The sequence below is a fragment of the Dermacentor andersoni genome, chromosome 1, assembly GCF_023375885.2.
Source record: "Dermacentor andersoni chromosome 1, qqDerAnde1_hic_scaffold, whole genome shotgun sequence".
NCBI lineage: Eukaryota > Metazoa > Arthropoda > Arachnida > Ixodida > Ixodidae > Dermacentor > Dermacentor andersoni.
In genome coordinates, this window is record NC_092814.1 from 83,598,878 (window position 1) to 83,614,712 (window position 15,835).

At 42.5% G+C, this 15,835-nt stretch overlaps 1 protein-coding gene, 1 long non-coding RNA gene and 1 pseudogene across 2 annotated transcripts in view; 1 reads left to right on the plus strand and 2 right to left on the minus strand.

Moving 5' to 3' along the window:
• The window catches only part of RanBPM (Ran-binding protein M), a 59,471-nt gene extending 49,039 nt beyond the window's left edge, over positions 1–10,432 (plus strand). Inside the window, exons 9-10 of the mRNA XM_050194193.3 lie at positions 1,939–2,050; positions 6,101–10,432. Of these exons, the coding sequence (XP_050050150.1) occupies positions 1,939–2,050; positions 6,101–6,231 (243 nt within the window). The 3' untranslated portion in view covers positions 6,232–10,432. The remainder of the gene's footprint in view (positions 1–1,938; positions 2,051–6,100) is intronic.
• Positions 3,257–5,173, minus strand: LOC140215829 (uncharacterized; annotated as a pseudogene).
• Positions 8,269–15,148, minus strand: LOC140215831 (uncharacterized). The gene is made up of 2 exons (XR_011892486.1): positions 13,992–15,148; positions 8,269–13,553 (listed from the first exon to the last, which is right to left on the minus strand). It is a non-coding gene; the product is annotated as an uncharacterized lncRNA (long non-coding RNA).
• Between the last annotated feature and the right edge of the window lie 687 nt (positions 15,149–15,835).

The following is a 15,835-nucleotide window of genomic DNA, read 5'->3' on the forward strand; positions in this document are numbered from 1 at the left end:
ACATCACCAGTTAATTCTGATTGTGTTTTGGAATATTGAAGCGATCGAGTGTGACGTTCCTTAAGTAGTTTGAACAAAACATTCATTTGTTCTGAAGGATCAGCAGGAAGCGGTTCAATATCAAGCAGAGATTCAGAGGGTGTGTTAGGTCCAGGGTTAGTCTTGACATCTCCCGAACATAATAACAGTAGAGTGACAGAAAAACAGTCGTACACTGTGTCTGATAACACTTGTGGACATGGGAATAGTACCAAGTAGGGATTATCAGATTTTTTAGCATGAAAAGAGGCAATTATACGCACCTGCATTGTGAAAGCAAGACGATTAGGAGTGGTCCCGTAAGCACTGTTGCCATATCCACTGCAGTGTAGGTTGATGGGTCGGCAGCATAAATTAGCATCTCCTGGTGATGGCTGTGTTGATGTGGTTGGGAGGTCAAAGGAAACGTCGAGTGAAAAGGACGGTATCGCGGCTGGCGTATTGCTTAGATAGGCTTCGGTCTATATATGTATATATTCTATATATGTCTATATTATCTATATGTCTTTACAGGGTGTCCCAGATAACTTGAGCCAAGAATTTAAATATGAAAGCCGTGTCAGAAGTGAATTGAACCGAATGCATACTATTTGCAATAGCCTATAGTAACTCAGAAAATTTTTTTTTACTTAACTCACTAATTAAGTTTAATTACCCAACTTTTTCATTACTAGCTGAGGACCCGAAGTATGATATGCAGATTTGTAGAGCACCTTCAGAAACCACTGATCGACTTGTTTCCTTTACGATACGTCTCACATAATCCTTTTTTCTGGGTTGCAAAGAAAGCCCGCGAAATATGAAAAAATCCACATGACGGAGCATTTGTGCAGTGGTATCGTGCTGCTCTCAAGCGTACGTTCGGTGAACAAGGTTGGCTCCCGTTGGATGACAGCGAAAATACATGCTGCTGGCCGAGTTCTGCTGACGAGATAAAGAACGCCCTGCCACTTCCTCGTCACCAGTCGCAATGCAGCCGACCTTGTTCACCGAATGCACGCTTGAGAGCAGCACAATACCACTGTGCAAACGCTCTGTCACGTGGCTTTTTTCATATTTCGCTGGCTTCTTTGCAACCCGAAACAAAGGACTACGTGAGACATATCTTTAAGGAAACAACTCGATCGATGGTCTCTGAAGGTGCTCTGCAAATCTATGCATCATACTTGGGGTCCTCAGTCAATAATAAAAAAGTTGGGTAAATTAAACCTAATTAGTGAGTTATGGGGAAAACAAAAAAAATTGTCTGAGCTACTATAGGCTATTGTGTTCGGTTCAATTTGCTTCCAACGTGCCTTTCATTTTTAAATTCTTGGCTCAAGTTATGTGGGACACCCTGTATATGCATTTACATATTCGGTCTATACATATATTCGAACCATATGTCTTACCACACCATGATTTCTAAGTGTCCTTTAGTGGTTTTGTGAGCCGCAAAATGTGGGTATCTTGTTGTTTCTGAAGGCTTTACTTGCAGGTTTTCAGACTTTTTGTTGCCGACACTGGTTGGTATGGGTCAGTCTTAGGGAATGGTGGGGAACCACCTGGGAAAGCCAAGTGCTGATGGCTATTCTTCTGCCATATAATAGTTCTTGTGTTAATCAAGCAATCAAGAATTTTCGTTTCTTCGTGAACAAAATATAGTATTGACCATATTGAGTGCAACAGTGGCTGTGGGAAGGGATCTTCTGCTCGTTTGTTTGCTTTTTCCACATTCCATGTCAGTGCACATCATTCTTGTTAATTGGGCAGCATTAAGGAATCCTGTCAGTCAACTGAATTAAATACAGCACAGCGCTACCTTTCCGATGTCTGGATACCTTATCATCCCTTCAAGGACAGTGGTACTATTTGCAAATGGTGAATTTTTAAAGACGACTTCACTCGTCCTTTGTGCAGGATGCCTTCAGCTTGCTAGCCTATGCAGATCCCTGGAGCAGTCCTGTTGGATACCAGCTTGACCCTGTTGAAAGGGAACCTGTATGTGCGGCGCTCAACAGTGCGATTTTAGGTGATTATGGTCAACATGATTTGTTGTTAGTGGAGTGCTGCTGAAAGAATTATCTGATATTTTTACTACGCATTGATGTGCACATTTAAATAGTATGCATGAGCAAAAGATGCTTGGATAGATGGGACAAGTTCAAGAAACAGTGTTGCTTTCATACTTATCAAAGTGGAAAATTGTCATCCATTTGAGTGTAGCATGAAGCTACAACAGAAATCCATACGGTTTCCTCAGTAGTAAAGCTTCCCAGTTAAAGAAAATTTTGTCCCGGTTCAGGGATCGAAAGTGGGACCATTGCCTTCTTGGGGCAGTTGCTCTACCATATGAGCTACCCAGGAGGCTACCTGGTCGCAGAGTGAAGGTAAATTAATCGAAAACTTGGAAGTACAGAGACACTGAATGTGGCTAATCACTTCTGCAGAATCTCACAAGGTGAAGGAAAGTTCATGAAAAGGAAAGAAATTGTTGTGCACCTGAGTGCAGCACAAAGCTGGAAAGGAAACCCATAGAAACCTGTACGAGTTTCATTCGTAACTTGCTGCATTCGGGTGGATAACGCTTTTTCCCTTTCGTGAACCTTCATCCACCTTGTGGGATTCCACAGAACTGATTTGCTTGCATTGTTCAGTGTTCCTGTGCTTCGAGTTGTTGATTAATCTACCCTTGCGCTGTGATCTGCTACTCTTACGGATAGCTCAGCGCGGAAAGGCGTTGGTCTCGGTTTCAAACCCTGGACCAGGACAGATTGTTTCTTAACTACTAAGCTTTATTTCTCACGAACCTGGAGGGGTTCCCTTTCTAGCTTTGGGCTACACTTGGGTGGCTGACAATTTTTCCCTTCGATGAACCTTTCTCTACTTTGCGGGATTCTGCAGAACTGGTTTGCCATTCATAGTCTTGCTGCCCGAGACCACAGTGACCACAGCATTATTTTTTTACTCTTACTGCTAAAATTATGCTTATTGTGAGCGTGTTTGTTTCATACTGCTTTAAAAATTATTATTCAGAACTATGTACTATGATACATCAAATTGTGTTATAAGTGTCGGTGTTTTGAATGGAATCAAAGCTGACATAAATATGTGTTAGGTTTTTTTTAATATCCTGAAAGCCTAAGCAAAAATAATTCATGGTTTTAATGAAGATTACTGAGAATACAAAGGAGAAAGGGTTAAATATACAAAATGTGTGCTTTGCCTCTGGTTTCAACAAATGATGCGGCATATGCAGGATGTCACGAAAACTGATATAAAATTCCTCCATATTAGCAGGGGACTCTCAACTTCCTATTTTGCATGGGGCAGTAGTGTCTCATGTCTTTATGAAATGAGTGCATTTTCGTAACAGAGATAGCATATCTCTGAGTAATTCATCACTGAGCCTGCTGACAGTATTATTTCGTATCACAATATATTCAGTTAGTTGGAAATTAGCTGGGTGAATATATCCAGATCAGTTTTCTCCATTGTTGTTGGTTTCTGTGGCATCTACAGGGTGTTTGAGCTATTTTGAGAACATGGCTTCGAATCACCAGAGGCAATAACATTCTCGTATCTTTCTAGGTACCTTACTTCATCTTCAGCGACCCCCCTATCACCTTTATAGCACATTTATTTCAAGGCGTCAGCTTCCAGTGACACAGGAGACGAAGCCTTTCACCATCCTAGTTGCCTTACATGCAGACCACAGTGACTTGGACATTTGCACCAATCGTATAGTCCAAACGAAACAGTGCGCAGGCCTACATAGACATCTTTAGGGAGACGCTGCCAAAGCATCCCATTGAAGCATTCATTTGCATTCTGCGTTTTTCCGTGGAGACATTTAGTCAAAAGTTCATCAGAACAGAGGTCTGCGTACACAGGTTTCACTTTGTTCAGGATGTCATTGGAATAACCTCCCCTGTGCTTGTAGCGTCCTGTGCCCAGAGCTTTCACTCGGTTGTAGGCACACCAACTTTTCACGCCCAAAGGACACAAGCCATGTCTAGGAGTTCCATCAGTCGAACTACACTGAAATAGACTTGCAAGTGTGGCCTGCTTCATAGCGTGTAGGTTTCCCCCATTTACCCTGATTGCGATACCGTAATAATTTTGCAATCTATTGATCATAACATCCGTCAACTTCCCTTTACCTCTCCGTCCACGAGTTGTCTTTTTCAGTTTCCTCAGTTCGCATCCGACATGCTTTTTCACCTGCCCAATGCACTCAAGTTTGCGCACAGTGCCAGTTCTGTACATATCTTTGACAGCCGCATGGCTTTTCAAATCGCCATCTCCATAAAAATCAATGTACTTCAAGTCGCACATCGTTTCAGACTGCTCAAACATGCGGTAGAGTCCTACCGCCTCCATGCTACCAGCTCTGCCTGTGTGGTTGGCTTGGCAGTCAGTGTGGTTTGCCTTCCATTCTTCGAACTCAATGCTTGTGGAACACTTCTTCATATTTTCGCATGCCTTGCACTTTGTGGACATTGCTGCCACATCAATCATCTTTCCTGTGTCCACCGATATCAGAGCGACACAACCATTCAAAGAGGAGTGCCCACGTTTTTGCCAAGTGCCGTCACCTGATGCGCCACACTCGTTACTGCCGACAACCTGGCGCACTTCTGCAGCAGCATCCATCATTGACTTTGACGTGACAATTTTCACGGCCTCGCAGAGCTTGGAAGAAACCTTGTCATAGGTGGAATGACAAAGTGGCAGTGGCATATCCATAACCTTCGAAAATGTCACAGCACCAGTGCATCCTTTCCCCAGCTGGCGCTTAGCATAGACAAGCCGAACGTTGTTTTCAGCTGCACTTGCTGCTTTTTTTGATGAGGAAAACAGATGTTCTTGGGCACATGCACTACATACCACGGCCTATGCTAAACATACCCCTTGGCGTGAATGCTCCTCATGCTTCAGTGAAATGTTTTTGCATTCCGGGCACGCCAGCGATGCTAAAACTGAGGAAAGAATTTCGAAATCTATAGTCCTGTTCCCCTGTAGCACAACACTTTCCGGTGGCGCTTCACAGTCTTCCTCCAACTGGCCCAGTTTCACTTCACTTGCCGTTCGTCGTGTACCGATTGCCGTAGAACTTGCGTTTCGGCTTTTGTTTCACTTGGAACTTAGCCATAACTTATATTCTGTAAGACAACAATCTAGGACACTGAAGTGACGAAACAGTAGCTTTAAATGGCAGTACAAACCGTTGCTGCAGTGTAAACACGATGTCACGTCGTGCGCCCCCACGTGGCAATTTGTTCAATAAAAAAATTATTCCAATCACCATTTCTCAACGTTATCAACGTTTAAAATACTTCATCACAAACTAATCGAAATGTATCCTTTGTATTTGAGCACAAGCATAAGTTTGTTTTAATGATTGAAATGTAGGTTTCATTTTCACAAAGTGTCAGTTTCGGTTTCAGAGAGGTCTGCCGGTAGTTGTAAAAAACATAACTTTTGAACAGAACCAGATAGAGATATAATTTTTGCAGCAGCACAATTCTGAATGTCTGGAGATTCTTAAAATATTAAAAATGAAATTCGCTATTTTTGAAAAAGTCGTTTTCAAGGGTAGCAACATACCTTAAGCTGTTTCAGACGTGTCTGTGGTGATTTGAGCCCTTCAAGGCAGTTAAAGGCATGCGTTCGTTTTCGTGAATGTTTTTGCGGACACCAGGGAGCCCGAAAAACCGGACAATGACTATATTTCAGTTCTTGTCTGCAATATTGTTGCTATTTATGAAGTGATCATTATGTCCTCAAATACCTTGCGCTGCTGGTATCTCATCACAGGCCTCTATGCTCAACCACTTGTCTGAATTGTCACAGGAAAAATGCATCTGATTAAGCAAGTGTTTGGTGCCATAGTATAGTATAGTGCACACATTTTGCAAGGCCAAACAGTCAGTCATTCTGAATCACCCAGTTTTCCAAATTTGCAAGGTTTTAATTAGTGAGATTGTACTGTCATGCATATATTGTTTACTACTCATGACAGGCACCACAAGTGAACGCATCAATTCCTTACTTATCCAGTCTGTGTGTTTATTTACAGAATCTCAAAAGTTGCCTCGTCGCCCACCACTGGAGCTTGTAATTGCTCACTCCCGAGAACTACTCAAGCTGATGTCCAAGGCAGGCCTGGGATCGTGCGCCTTTGCCAACATTGACTCACTCTTGCAGTGATTGTGACAGTTTCTCTGCATTGTAATTATCGCTGGATGCCACTTTTTTTTACAAGCCAATCTGCTGGCTACCTGTGCAGAGCCCTCCCTGTCTTCAAGAAAAAAGAAAAATGAAGCCCCATCTACCTGCAAGAAAGCGCTTTAGGCATGGCCAAGACGGAGGACTTTTTCAAGCAGTTCAGGTTTCAAGTGATTCAGGTCCTAAATGAATGGCGTCACAAAATTGTTTGGAAATCTGACAAATTTATTTGCTCAGACCATTTGTTTTTTTTTATTGCTCTGATGGAGGAATGATGTCTTGGAGTTTATTTTTCAATTTCTATGTTTGACAGCAGTACCTGCCTTGTTTGAGAGGGGAAATGGCTTGATATAGTGGCTGCGGTGATTTATGACCTTTGTTACGTTGCTTCTTTTATGCTTGGTGGGAAGGCATTGTTATACATTGTGTGAAGCAAAATGGACCATCAAAGACTGCTGCCATGCATGACGTAATTGGGAAGGAATAAAAATCAAGGCAAGTGTTTCCGGAATTCCAGTTAATTGTGCAACAGCCAGTATTGTGTATGCATTACATACAGATGGATACATTAGTGTGGGTTTTCTCACTATGAGATGAGTGCTACTGTAAACTTTTGGTGTGGTTGAATAAGCAAGCTTATGCACAGTGGGGTCTGCTGTGTGCCAAATACTGGTACCAGACCAGTTGTCCTGACAGCAAGCTGCAAGCAGCTAATGTTTACTTTGGTAAAACATGATGCAAATGGCTGTTGTAAGAAGCTTGGAAAGGCAAAACAATGCTAGTTTGTCCTGTGGTACTCACCCGACTCACTTTGTGATTTTTTTTTTGTAAGCTCTTTCTCTATAAAGTGCTAAAGTTATAACTGGTTGTTTTGGCATCACAGTAGGCATGTGTTAATTGCTCTTTGGTGAGCATAGTGTATCAGATTGCAAGTTTGCTGAGTGAATGTTTGTAGCTGAGCTCCTCTAGAGTCCTGTGATCACATCATTCATCAAGAATTGTGCAGGAAGACCTCTTGGTATTTTGTATGCAATGCATATGTGAATGCCATTCTTATTTTATTACACAGTGGCATTTATAAGGTATATTTTATCCTGTGCATGTCAAAAAGCACCCAATTCCAAAGACACGCCAGACTAGTGCATTGCACAGAATTGTGAAACTACAATTTTGCAATCGGCAGATACCGTTAAAAAATGCCACTTTTGTTGCTTAGTAGTGTGCCTGTGTTGTGTTGTTTTTCAGGCCATGGAGGGACTTGCATATTTGTCCAGCAATTGGAGAATTAGTTCTCATATGTCCCTAACTTGTTTTTTGTGAAATATGATATGGAAATTGTATTTTTGGAGTATAGTTTGTTTATTCAGTAATATGTTGTTTGTGCTGGCTGTGTTCATAATCAGTGGACATCTGCTGTCATGTTGAAACTTTGCCACACAAATCCAGGCTCTGCCAGGTGTAATTGACAGGCATTGCTAGTTGCAGTTAAATAACTGAAAAATTCACAATGGAGGGCAGGAGCAAAATTGCCTTGTCCACTTGTTAAGACTGGCTTTTGTATGGCAATTTTCACAGGAAATGGCAGTTTTTCATTGACATTACAAACTAGGTAAATGTCGGAATGATATGTTGTAAAATAAAATAACCTAAAGAAGCAATCTCCTTGCATGAATTAAATGAAAGTAAGCCAGGGGTATATGCAGAATAGTTTTCCAGAACTGTGAGACAAAATATGATGGTTCCTGTGTACTTTCGCAAAGTTTGTTGCTCATTCGCTGCTTTTCATTGAGTGCTAGAAGCTTTGTCCTGCTAGCAATGTTGGCTGAGAAGTGTAATAATGCAGTTTGCTGTTCATGTTCCCCGAGGTTTCTATTTGCCTTGAAGGACATGGTTATAACCTGGGGAAAATAATTGTTTTTGGTTGTGCTTTGTTTTTAAGTTTAGAATGTCGGCATACCTTTATGCTTCAAAATGTCTGTATTTACAAACTTAACAAGAAGTGTGACCCTTACTTTGCAGTTTTATTTTGTCTTTTTACTCTCCCCATTGCACTGTTATTCGACTAAGATGGCACATGAAAAAATTTTGTTGCATGCTTAAAATTTACTGTAATTTCCGATAGCTCACGTGAAGTTATCAACAGTCCATTGCTTTGCTCCTTCACTAGTCACCAATTGCAACCTTTCTGTTTGCTCATTGCTTTGTTGCAGCTAAGCAGATATGAAGTATACTCCAGCAGTGGTGTCTTTAACTGTACAAAAAAAGAAAACATTTTATGCCCTTTGTGTCATGTTATCTAAGGTGTACATTTCTTTTGAACATCAAATTGCGTGCCGTGTTTAAGGTCAAATTTGCACCACATATTGGAACAGGCAACCAACTTCTCAGGCGAGCCCCTCTTTCCGGTGTAGAGCAACACGCAACACTTACAAATCCACGATTGCAACACATACTAAACTGGTTTCATAGTTACCCAGGGTCTTGTACTTGTAATCCACTCAGCTCATTTTAGTAGAGCTGCTTTGCAGAGTAATGACAGTTCCAATTGGAAGTCATAGCACTGGATTGACACGGACAGAAAAGATAGCAGGACGTGTGCTATCTTTCTTGTCTGCGTCAATCCAGCACTATCACTTCAATTGATGCAACGAACCAACTAGCCCAAAAATCTGCAATCCTGGTGATGACAGCTAAAAGCATGCTTATCTCCCATTGCAACATGCAGCCTGTTCTCCCTTTCTGCCACACGAAAAGTATTTTGTCTAAAAAGAACAGAAAATAAAACAGTGAAAGTGGTTCAAATCTGCCATTGGAATTTCGCATAAGGGAAACTAGTCTCTTTAAAAAGGCCAATGCATGCAGAGTCGTACATGCCACTGTTTTCAGTGTCATTCTATACATGTTGGCCAGATACTGCTGATATTAAAGAATGTAAGGTACAGATTTAACTGAAAAAGCTTTCTTTCATACCTGCCCAAATTCCGCCGTTTTTCAAAGCACTTTGACATTGAGAAACTGACAGTGTGGGTGTATCCCTGATCTATGTTTTGACATGAATAGTAAGCGGTCTGTAAACTTTTTTACCAAACAAACATAGTTTATAAAAGCAAAGCACAAATGTGCATCACCTGAGAGTGAAAAGGGAGTGGCTCGCATGGAAACTGGTTGATGATGCAAGCCTAAATATTTTTTAGTGGTTTGCAAAGCTTCAAATGCTTCTTTTGCATTTTCTTTGACACAGTAAATCGGTTCATTTTCATGGGGTTAGGCGTTGCCAATTAGATGACCTCTAATTGCAAAATGGTAATAGGCATGTGGCACTGCTCTGCAAGCAAGCAGGTGGGTTGCAATCTGTCACGTGTAAGAACTTTTGTGAGCCTCCTTGCAGAATCTGTAGAACAGCACAGGCAGTAGCTTGATTCACAAAATTTGTATAGTTACATCATGGCAGTTACTGCAAGAAAGCATATGCTTGTCTAAAACAACTCTCCGGTTGGAATTGCTGCATTTTCATTCATTTGCTCCTGCTCATAATGCTTGCACACATAGTGCAGTGCTTTCAAATTACCGTCTATAGTTTTTGAAGCTTCATGTCATATAGGTGACCATTATTAAGCCAACAAATATATTTCTTGTTCGCTTTGCATAAAACTACAGGTGTTGCGGCCAAGGAGTCCAATCACAATCTGACAACTCGGTTGCAATACATGAGTTCAAGTCTACAAAGTTTTGTAATTGAAGCACAATCTTGAAGCCATTAATTATTGAAGAGATGTGCACAAAATGCTTTTCAAGGTGTCTTTGGCACATGCTTGTTAACGTCTGTATTAAACTCATTATGATCTGCTTAATTTACTCGATTTAAGACAATGCATGACCTGCACTTGTATTAGGCCAACATTGTCATGAGGTGTTGTAACAAATAATATTGTTCATTTGCACAAATGGGCAAAGCTCGCCTATGAACTGTGTGCACTAGCAATGGCAGGAGCAAAGAAAAAAGTATTGGGCAATAGTCTGGTTAGTAACTTGTATTTTTTTTATCCTGACACTGATGCTGAACTGTTAAGTGTGCATTGGTTGAGACGAGTCCTTCATGACGTGTTGCACGTAGCTAGTGTCGTGGGGCAAGTAATAAAGTTTTAATTGGTGCAGGACTGCTTTCCTGCACTTTACTGCTTAACTTTGCCTATTTTGTCTGCAATTATTTGCTGTCCTACAAGAATTGTCAGACATTTCATAGCTACCAAAAATATTATTTTTCTGCAGAATGAGATGGCATTGACAGATTCATTTCAAATATGTCCCAACCAACCTTAGCTCTTACAACTAGAATCGTCTTGCACAGCTCTAACGAACTTGAAGAAAGTTTCAAATTGTGTGCAAGTGTGTGTGTGTGCACGCGTGTGTTTGTGTGTGCACATATGCACGCACACATCTGTGTGTTTAAAGCAATCAATTTTACAGCAAAGGCATGCTACCACTGTACAACAACAGAAGCAACAAGCTTATACAGTTTTCACATGGCACATAGCGCAAAACATGAACTTGGAGTTATGCAAACTCTTGTGCGCCAGAATATTCTGTAGTTCCTCATAGAAATCTGCCAGCTCTTGCCGTTTCAAGAAGTTGAACGGGGGAGGCTGATTGAGTGTGTGATACAACTGTGACAATAGTGAGCAAGTAAGTACAGATTAGCAGTGGAGTCCCCCAGCTGATGTCACACACAAGAGGGGGTCGGCCAAACTTATTGAGGCTAATAGCCCCTTACTCTATCCACTGCTTGCCTTCTGCAGTTTTCAGGATTTTCAAGTTCACTGCTCATCTACATTGTGCATTTTTTATGCAAGCTCCTCTTTGCCTTGTGAAGTGTTTTTTAGCCACCATTAGAGCAAACATCCTCGATTCTCTTCTTTACTCATTGCTTTTCCATGACACTAAAGTTTCACTGCTGCCAATGCAGCTGCTTTTGCTTGGACATCTCACTAAACTAAGAAATGCTGCTTCAACTTCCGCCTGCAAGCTGCAGCTTGTGCACAAACACACAGGTATGAACTTTTCACTTTGAGGTTTGTAGTCAAAGTGACCGAAAGGAAATGCCAGCCAGCCAGCAAGCAAGCAGCAGCACTTATGCCCCCATTTTCATTGGTGCATTGCTTGCAGTGGAAATATTGAGTGTTGGGCACCTTCTCACTGACATGCATGGAGCCTCAATGTCTGCAGGAAGTGCTTTACAGTTGAACCCACTTATAAACAATACCAGTTTTAACAATATGTTGTATGTAACAGAGCAGCAGATGCACCTTCAACTTTTATGTGTTGTACGGTAAAGTGTCCTGCTTGCTACAACGATCCCATGCTGTGTTATCAGTTATAATAATTAAATCTGGCTGCTGGGTGTGTGCGCTGAAAGGGTAAGGAACACAAAATCCCCGAGGATGAAAACATCAAATTGCAAGCCACTTTGCCACACTTGCCTTTGTGCCGCACACCCTGCACGGTGCACCTCTATCACATTGCCCCAAAAAAGAAAATCTCTTGCCAAGGATGGAGGAGTAGAAGTGAGGCTGGAGAGTGGTGATGAAGGTGTGCTGTGCGGGGTATGCATCGCCAAGGCGGGTGAGGTGAAGCTGCGCACGTTTTTTCCTTTCCTGGATTTTGTGTTCCTTTTCTTTTCGGTGCAGACATCCAGTAGTCAAATTTAACTGTTATGGTCAATAATGCAGCATTGTAAAATTGTACAGGCAAATCTCGATATAACGAATCAAGCAGGACCGCCGAAAATCGTTATTTTGAAATATCGTTGTATTGAAAAACTTGCGGTTATAAACCAGTGGACAAACCTAGGAATGAAAATGACATACTTTGGCAGTAGATGCATGTGCATACAAGCATACTTTCAAATTAAAACGTTTCACTCGCTTCAAAACTGCTTCATTTCAACAAATCGGTGAAATCAGTGATTTTCGTCTGGCGTGTGCAGCACGCACGACCGATTAGGAATGCATCTAAATCTTCCACTTTGGGCTATACCTCATCAGGTATGTCATTGCACCGAGCGATGAAAGTTCAGACTTTGTACATGTGCACTAAAATGTCAATGTTCGACACGATCTCGTCTGTGTTTGGTGACCCACAGTCGTCTTCCTTCGAGTCGTCATCATCACTGGAGACGTCGCTAGTGCAGTTAACGATAGCTTCGGCGATCAGGTCCGCCACCGTCCGGGCTGCGCTGTTGCTCTCCACATAGTCGTCGAAGGAAGAGACGGCGGGCAGCAGTTTCGCAACCTCGGTCCACAGGTCCCCTGGGTGGTTGTCGGTCACCTCCAGGTCATCTTCAAGATGCACAGGCGCTTTGACAAGCCCTGCTTTTTGCCAGCAGTTGCTAATGGTGGACACTTTCAAGTTACACCAAGCTCCTGTGAGCTTTTCCACTTCCTGACGAATATTGATCGCAGTTGGCTGCTTTAGGCGGAGGTTGATAATCAACTGCTGCACAAGGCACTTACGAAATTCTGCTTTCACCCTCATTATAATGCTCTGGTCTAGAGGTTGCAGCAAGGACTTGTTGTTTGGCGGCAGAAACTCCAAGCGAAAGTGCGTCAAGCGAACATTCACAATGTGACCAGGGCAGTTGTCGACAACTAGTAGAATTCTTCAGTCATCCCTCCTCATTTGATGGTCGAGTTTGGTGAGCTACTCGGAAAAGACTTCTCTGGTCATCCAGGCTTTTTTCTTGGTGTGGTAGTCGTATGGTAACGACATAATGTTTTTCATGCAGCGAGGCTTTGTGTACTTGTCGATGGCGAGCGGTTTAATTTTCTTCGTGCCTGTTGCATTGCAGCAGAGCAGGACTGTCACGTGAAGGTGCGCCTTCTTCCCTCCTTTGCACTGCTGCCCTTTGAAGTCGGGTCTTGCAGGAGCTGATAAAAACGTGGTCTCATCCGCATTGAAAATATCATCTTCAGAGTACAATTCAGCCACCTCTAGAAAACGATCATTGTGCCAGGAATCCGCACCTTCTCTGTCAGCAGCCTTTTCCTCGCCCGAGACTACCTGCCAAGTTATTTTGTTCCTTTGGTGGAAACGAAAAAGCCAACCCGCACTGGTGTCGAACCCAGTTATTTGAAGTGCATCGGCAAACTCACGGGATTTTTTTTGGAGCATTGGGCCAGACACGGAAATGTTTTACAGTCTGGCATCTTTGAACCATGTGAGAACGGCTTGGTCCCAAGTGTAAACTGGTTGATGCAGTAATGTCGAAAGAGGTGGTGATGTAGAGTGAAGGGGGATCACGAGTGTAACTGCAGGAGGAAGCAAGAAAGCAAATACCCGCAGTTCAGGGCTGGTACTGTTTTCAATTCGATTGTTTTCACTCGGCTTGGTTTGTTCAGCTTGATTGTTTTCAACTGCTGTGGGTAGTACTACAGGACTTTTTTTGCCCCCCGTAATATGATAGACTAATTTATGTTATGCAGAATGCAAGTTGCTGTTATTATACATAAGTATGCACAAAAACATGTTGCGTGAAATATTATGCTGTATAAAACAGTAGGCCACAAAAAAGTGGGGTTTAATTTGAAGACCAGTGGTTTAGCTTAAAAAAGGGGGTAAATCTCAGAGGCAAGAAAAATTTAGATAAAGCATTTGCAAGGTATTCAAAATTTAACAAAACCTTGCTGATGGGACAAAGAATGTAGTAAATAGTTATGCAGGGCAAAGTGTACTGCAAGATCACTTACCAAAAATACTATTTTGCACCATTTGTAGCTACGTCAAAGTGTGTAAAAAGACGCTTTTGACTGCCATCAGCATGTTGGGTCACATTGTAACACAAAGGGAAGTCTAAGTGTAGAATATGGCAGCACATACATAATGAAAGTGGTTCCAATCTGCAGCTGACATTGCTTGCAGAAAAAAGTAAATTTACCTTAGTATGCCAAGTAGTAACTGTTACAATTGTTTGGTAATCTGCAAGTGCCTGCTAGTTAAGCAATTTTTTCAGGCTGCTGTGGCACTAAATTAAAAAAATAATTTGAGCTTAAAAAGAAATAACTTTCACTCAGTAATAATCTGTTGTAACTTATTTCTAGAGCGCATGCTAATGTGTCTAATCAGTTACGCGAAAGCCATAAGGTGGAGGAAGGTTCATGAAAATAAATTCTCATCTACCTAAGTAACACGAACCCACAAAGGAAACCCGTATGATAGATCAGCACAATGCGTTAGCGGGCTTGTTGGTGCAAATCCATAATTACTTTGTTTAGCGCATACAAATTAACGGACACAAGACGAAACACAAAAGCGCCTTGTCCTGTAGTCTTTCTTGTGTCCGTTGTTTTGCGCTAACCAAAGTAATTATGGAAACCCGTATGAGTTTGTCAATAAAGAAAAGCTTCATAGTTTAGTAAAAATCGGTCCTAAATGCATTTCCGGGGCGATTCCATCTAAGCTAACCCATAGAATAAAAAACCACCCAGAGGCTAGCAGCACAGCTAGCAAGTTGCAGAGCGAGAAAACTCGAAGCACAGGGTCACAGAAAATGGCAAACAGGCTCTGCGGAAGCTTGCAAGGTGGCGGAAGGTTCATGAAAGGGAAAAAATTGTCGTCCACCGAACTGTAGCACAAAGGTAACATTTTTTCATCTCATAATTGTTTTTACTGTATTTAAAAATAATTTTTCGTTTATTTTGTTCATTCCTGTTGGAGCCTTTTACATTTGTTGCTTTGTTGGTCCTTTTCTTGTTTTACACCTGCTAAATGGTCAGCTTTTAGCTATGCTCCCGAGACCTGGTGAGAGCTCAGGGACTTAGGGCCCTTCAGGTCGGTTTTGATTATCGGCTGGTATTATACCAACATGAAAGCCCATTTTTAGTTGAAATACCATGGTTAGATGCTGAAAGAAGCATTTCCATGTACAGTCTTGTCCACGCTCACCGTGGCCGCGCTCCGCGGGGCGCCAGTGCGCTCGGCGCGGCGGCGCATCGAAGCGTTTATGTGGTGTTATGTGGCGTAAGTGTTTTATGTGGTGAGAAGCTCGTTTCTGTTCATGCACATTGCCGAAGCAGGCTGTTCGCAAGCTGTAGAGAAAACCAACCGGAAAATGCGCCAGTGAGTGAGGCGCGCTTCCTCACGAAACCACCTCGATCGCCTGCGTTTGGTGACATGTACTCGCACCAAAGCCAGAGCGGCGCGCTCCAGCGCTGTAGCAGACGACGCGAAGCACCTCCCCGAGGTCCGTATGCGCCTGCGCCGCTTCGCTTCGATGCGCCGCCGCGCCGGACCATTTTTTTCTAGGTGGCTTTGGCCGGACACACTGGCGCCCGGCGGAGCGCGGCCACGGTGAGCCGTGTTCACCCTAGAGTGGACGAGCCTGTACATGGACAAATTTATCATCTCTGCGTGTTTGTTACGGTTATGGTAAAAACCATTTTTAATTCCTACAAAACAGACCAAGATGCATAGATAGTTTTAGAATAGGGGCCCCAATATTTTGGGGCCCCAAAGAGCTTTGCGGGTGTTAGCGTTGGGGCACGCAGGAGTGAAGAGTTTTAGAATAGGGCTTTGCGTTTGCAGATAGCTGGAT